Source organism: Trichechus manatus, unplaced genomic scaffold (assembly GCF_000243295.1).
Source record: "Trichechus manatus latirostris isolate Lorelei unplaced genomic scaffold, TriManLat1.0 scaffold00141, whole genome shotgun sequence".
Taxonomy (NCBI): Eukaryota; Metazoa; Chordata; class Mammalia; order Sirenia; family Trichechidae; genus Trichechus; species Trichechus manatus.
In genome coordinates this window covers 4,947,045-4,953,044 of record NW_004444077.1, presented here as the reverse complement: position 1 = coordinate 4,953,044, position 6,000 = coordinate 4,947,045, and the positions used below count along the sequence as shown (strand labels likewise).

General features: G+C 40.4%; 1 protein-coding gene across 1 annotated transcript in view; it reads left to right on the top strand.

Annotated features, from left to right (window-relative positions):
- The window catches only part of FAT3 (FAT atypical cadherin 3), a 593,682-nt gene that overhangs the window by 472,703 nt on the left and 114,979 nt on the right, over nucleotides 1-6,000 (top strand). Inside the window, exons 7-8 of the mRNA XM_004385557.2 lie at nucleotides 1,581-1,856; nucleotides 4,611-4,821. Coding sequence (XP_004385614.1) covers nucleotides 1,581-1,856; nucleotides 4,611-4,821 — 487 coding nt within the window. The remainder of the gene's footprint in view (nucleotides 1-1,580; nucleotides 1,857-4,610; nucleotides 4,822-6,000) is intronic.

The following is a 6,000-nucleotide window of genomic DNA, read 5'->3' as shown; positions in this document are numbered from 1 at the left end:
AAAATATATATATATAATTGAACCTGAATTTTATCAAGCCTCCTAGATCATACTACCAATTTTCAGAAAATACAGGGGTCAGATGGACATGTAGAAGAACACCACACATATGAAATGGGTAAAATCCAGATTGTCAGAGAGGCGAAATGGTTTGATTTCTTCAGCACCAACTATAACAACATAATAATTGCAAGGAGATGGAAGGAAAACCTATAGATTAAAAGATAATTAAAGAACCAAGTGAAGTGTTCGGACCTTATTTTCATCCTGATTAAAAAACTATGAAAAGAAATATATGTATACGTATATACAAACACACACAACACATTAAAAAGCAATTAGAGAAATGTGAACACCACCTGAATATTGATGATATTAAGGAATTACTGAGAAAGAAGACCAATTGATGCCTTTGAATTATGGTGTTGGCAAAGAATATTGAATATACCATGGACTTCCAGAAGACAGAACAATTGTGTTTTGGAAGAAGTACAGCCAGAATACTCCTTAGAAGTGAGTATGGTAGGACTTTGTCTCACATACTTGGATATATCAACAGGAGGGACCAGTCCCTGGAGAAGGATATCATGCTTGGTAAAGTAGAGGATCAGCGAAAAAGAGGAGGACCCTCAAAAACATGGATTGACACAGTGGCTGCAACAATGGGCTCAAACATAGCAATGATTGTGAGGATGGCACAGGACTGGGCAGTGTTTCATTCTGTTGTACACAGGGAGGCTATGAGTTGGAACTGACTTTGACAGCACCTAACAACAAGGAATTACTGTTTTCTCTGCTTAGGTGCCATGATGTTACTGTGTGTATGTGTGTGTGTGTGTGTGTGTGTGTGTGTGTGTTTAAGAGTTCCTATCTTATAGAGATACATAGTAAAGTGATAACAATGGTTGGGATTTGGTCATTGTCAAAGTTGACTGATGAATGAGGGTTCATTAAACTATTTTATATATGTCTGATAATTTTTATAATTAAATGCTTTTTAAAGACAGTATTTGAAAGCTTCATACTGTAACCATTAATAGTACCATGTTCTTCGCTAGACATCTCCCATCTGAAGGAGACCTGCGGTGGTGGACACTACAGTTGAAGCTCTGAATGCTCTGCAAAAGCCCCCTCTGTGCGCATTCCTCCCTTTCCTTTGCTTTATCTTCATTACTTTTACCATCCTGTCATCACCTCCCCCTTAAGTCCACTATAAGAAGCACAAAGCAAGAACTTACGATAATTGGAGCTTAGCAGACTAAGGTCACCTTGCGATCTCTTGCAATGTGTCTCAGATAATTCTATGGAATTATCACCTCTGAGTAACAGTCTCAGCTGTTCAATTAATAGTGAGAATATCGATTAGCTCATAGTTTATGTTCCTGCTAATGTGAACTACTGGTTTATTCTCAACCTCTAATTACAGAGTGTTTTTACAAGAGGTCTTTCTACAGGTTAAGGTATCTGCTAGAAGCTAAGATCCAAGGACAGGGAAGGGAGAAACAAAAGGGAGGGGTCCTCTTTTATTAGCAATGAGTGAATTGGCATTAATCATAACTGTTGTCTTCTTTTGGCTATAGGTATTTATCAAAGTGCTGGATAATAATGATAACGGTCCAGAATTCTCTCAGCCGAATTATGATGTGACAATTTCCGAGGACGTGCTTCCAGATACAGAGATAGTGCAGATTGAAGCCACAGATAGAGATGAGAAGCACAAACTCAGCTATACAGTCCACAGCAGCATTGATTCCGTCAGCATGAGAAAATTCCGAATCGACCCCAGCACTGGTGTCCTCTATACCACTGAGAGACTGGACCATGAGGCCCAAGACAAGCACATTCTCAACATAATGGTAGGCCCAAACTGCTAATTTGCCGTCCTGGCAGAATCATTAACTGTTCCAGGCACACACCTTAATCTTCAGATGTGCAGGGCCCTTAAATTTTGTGAGTAGTAGTAAATCTGGTCTTTTCACAGCTGAGTTGCATTCATTTTTGCCTTTTTTATTTCAGGGAAGAATTACTGTGGTTAGGTAGTGACTATATTTTTGCCAAACTGAAATATTCGATAAGTTCTGCAGACAGTGGCTGTCAGTAAATGCTGCTGACAGACTGACTGACTTGGAAGGGAAGGAACAGGCCATGTTTCTGTAAATCTTCTTGGCTCTGGTATTGGTTTGCATCCAGAGGATTTTATGGAAAAGTTTAAAAGAAGTTCTTAAAGGGTTAATCACAAGGGTAATCATTTACTCAACCTATGCAATGTTCAACCCTTAGAACTGATTTATTGCTTCTTGTATTGGCATTGGACCTAGTAGTAAATACTGGCATACACAAGAGATCGCAGAGCACACCAAAGCCTGCAGAGAGTGTTCATTCTGAACTTGGGTTCATGGGGCCTCCAAATTATGTAGGAGACTTTGCTTTACTTTTAAAGTAGAATTTTCATATTTCACGTAATTGGAAAGTAGAGAGGAATAACAAACATCCTTGATTAGTTTATGACCTAAAATCTGTTCCTTTAACTACCCAAGAACCCTTTGGACATTGCACAGCCACTGCCTAGTAAAGCCCCCACTGCATTCCTTCAGACCAGGTGGACAACAAAGACTTAATCTTGTGCACTGGTGGCCTTCAAAATGCACCATAAGTTTACCAAGTCCCAAACATTTAATAGTGATGTTCCGTTAAGTATTACTCTTCTTTCACAAGACTGGAAACCTCCTCGGGTCATGAAGAAGCTTGAGTGCCATGTCCTGGGTTATGGCTTCCTGCTTAGACTTCAGGGAACAGATGCAGTGACTCACAGGGGTCATCCAATCCATCCCTCTGCCTCTTCTTTCATTCATTCATTTAACAAATCTTTTGAGTACCTACTGTGCACCCTTGGAGCTTACATTCAATTGGAACGAACCTAGAATTCAGTAATCCCGAAATAAAGAGTTTGGCTTGGTCCTTAGATGTGGCAGACCAGACTACGCACAGTGACACTCAGCAGTCACTCAGTTGCTTTGGCGCGTGCTTTCCTCAGGGGCAGAAACTGTGCTGGTGACTAACTCCATTCTCACAGTTCCTCAAGTCGTTTCTGTTTGTTCTTTCCTTAACAAACACAGAATTCAGTTCAGTCACATTCTGCTGGTTATCATTTGTGTAACTGAATATTTGAAGCAAACAACTCCTTTGTACTGCCTTTCTCCAAGCTAAGCCATTTTAGTCATTTTGCTCATTCCTTCTAGGTACTATTTCTGAAAACCCTTTTCTCTTGGATGGCTCTCCTCGATATATTTTCTAATTTCTTCATGTGTCTCTGAAATTATGGAATCCAAAATTGAACAAGCCAAGAGCACACACTTGATTAATGCTAAATCAAATTACAGCAAAATCATGTGGTTAGAGTTAAAGAATTGATTGTTTGCAAGCTTCTGCCATATGCAAATCAAGGGAGACTTTAAACCAGTTGAGCAATGTTCTTTGGTGAAGTCAAAATGAGAGTGTCACATTTTAGGAATTAAGATTCTGTTCATCTTCCTGGTGGCCAGAATTCTCTCTCACCTCTGCACCTTTGTATATTGCTTCTTCTTGTGTGAACTATGTGCCACACACGCCCCACTTCCCCCTTTTAACACTTCTACTTGTTCTCGTTACCTCCTCCAGGAAGCTGAGTGCTAAGTTCGGTTCTTCTTATTACGCGCTCCCAGGGTGCCCTGCTTTTATCCCATCCTGGCAATTACCACTTAGCTCTATACCTGTCTATTTACTTGGTATTCACCACTCAACTACAAGCTCCTTGAGGGCAGGGACTGATTGTCTAATTCACTGCTGAACTGCCAGAAGTCAAGCCAGGGACCTCACAGATTTTATATATATATATATATATATTCAGTCTATTCCAACTCATGGCAACTCCATGTGAGTCAGAGTAGAACTGTGCTCCATAGTGTTTTCAATGGCTGATTTTCACAAGTAGATCGCCAGGCCTTTTTTCTTAGTGCATTAGTCTGGAAGTTTCACTGAAATCTATTCACCATCATAGCAACCCAAAAGCTTCCACCGACGGACAGGTGGTGGCAGTACATAAGGTGCATTGGCTGGAAATTGAACCCCAGTCTGCAGCATGGAAAGCAAGAATTCTACCACTGAACTACCAGTGCCCCATTTAGGTGGCAATAAATGCTTGTTGAATGAATGAATGACAATGCCTAGCCCCTCTTTCATTTCCCTTTTTAGAACAGCCTCCATCCACCATTCCATTAGCAGTTGTGTACCCAAATAACGGGGCGGGAGGGGAGTGGCTATATGAGGGGAGCCAGAGGTAAGTGCTGTGCGTGTGATATCCAGGCATCGGCTCCACAAACACAGACTGAACATCACTATGGACCAGTCATGAGGCTGAGCAATAAAGATGATGTGACTCCTGTTCTTAATTAGTTCACAGTCTGTTTCCTAAGTTGATAATACCACCATTTATTGGGCACCTACTATGTGCCTGGAACTGGGTCAAGCACTTAGCATGCATTATCTCATTTTGGTCTCACCACACACATAGCCATATGGGTTCTTTGCAATGTAAGGTGTTAGTCATACTGCTTCTTGTATTTTGCCTAAAGGTCAGAGATCAGGAGTTTCCTTATCGAAGAAACTTGGCCCGAGTCATTGTGAACGTGGAAGATGCCAATGATCATAGTCCTTATTTTACCAGCCCACTGTATGAAGCATCTGTGTTTGAATCAGCTGCTTTGGGATCAGCTGTTCTGCAAGTGACAGCACTGGACAAAGACAAAGGGGAAAATGCAGAACTCATATATACCATAGAAGCAGGTGAGAGCTGTTGCACCACAGAGATTTCAGCATATTGCATGGCTTTTGACCCTCAGTAGTATTTCTCACTATGTGAAATTGAGATCGTTACCACTGGAATGTTTCCAAATGAATTTTTTGGCCAAGTGACCACCCTATTTGTATGATGATGGTATATAAAGTTCTTGGCGTTTCAGCAATATATTTTCCATCATTGACAGCAAGGAAACAGTTTCTTTCTTTATGTTCAGTCTTGGATTTTTCTGGAATGGACAAGAGAGAAGAAATTTGTAATAAACTCAGTGGCTTTTACCTATAGGTCAATAATCCATGGCATCAGACCAAAATAACCAAAAGCCTTCCATCATCAACTATCCAGCTGTTTTGTGAATTCAATCTTACATGCCTTTGCTTACTTGTCAGTAGATGGGCTGTGGGTCCCAGAAATTCCTGCACTCGCACGGTTAGCTCAATTTCACTTCATTGGAGGCGATCTGAGGAACAGAGGTAGTTGGTAGGTATGCAGCCAGACTGCCTGCCTAGCCTGACAGATAAATACAGGCTTTCATTTTATTAACTTTGAGATTTTTTTAAAAACCACCCTAACATCTATAAGGCAGGACCACAGTTTACTTGATGCTTTAAAGATTGGCAGCTAGAAAACATTCATGACAGAAGAGATGAATGTCCAAGCAAGCGGGAGGACTGTGAACCTAAAAATGATAAATATCCTTTATCTGCTTTATTTTCCTTTCCCCTATTCTGTTCTCTTTGAATATTCAAGCCACATATTTTCAAAATGTTCTGCAACATTATGTCTGTCGTGCGTGATGCCAAATGCTGTCTCCTTTCCTGCCAGGGCTGGAAAGGCTCCTTTCCCTTGATTTAAATGCAGAGCTTTTTTGTGAGTGGTTGAATTAAAATATGAATGCTAGATGACAGTTTGGGGCTAAAAAAAATATTAGAAAAGTCAAATCCAACAAAAAATCTTTAAAAAATTTCCCTGTACTGAATGATAATCTAAAAGTTATTTCTTGTATTCGGCACCCACATTTTACCCAGGTCTGTGGTAAGGTCTACACAACAGCAATAACAACAAAAAATAATGCTGGTTCATAACAACCAGGTGCCCCAAGCTAATTCACCCGTTTATTTTCCAGGTTTCCATGGAACTTCCTTTCAACCCAAAGCCTTAGAAAT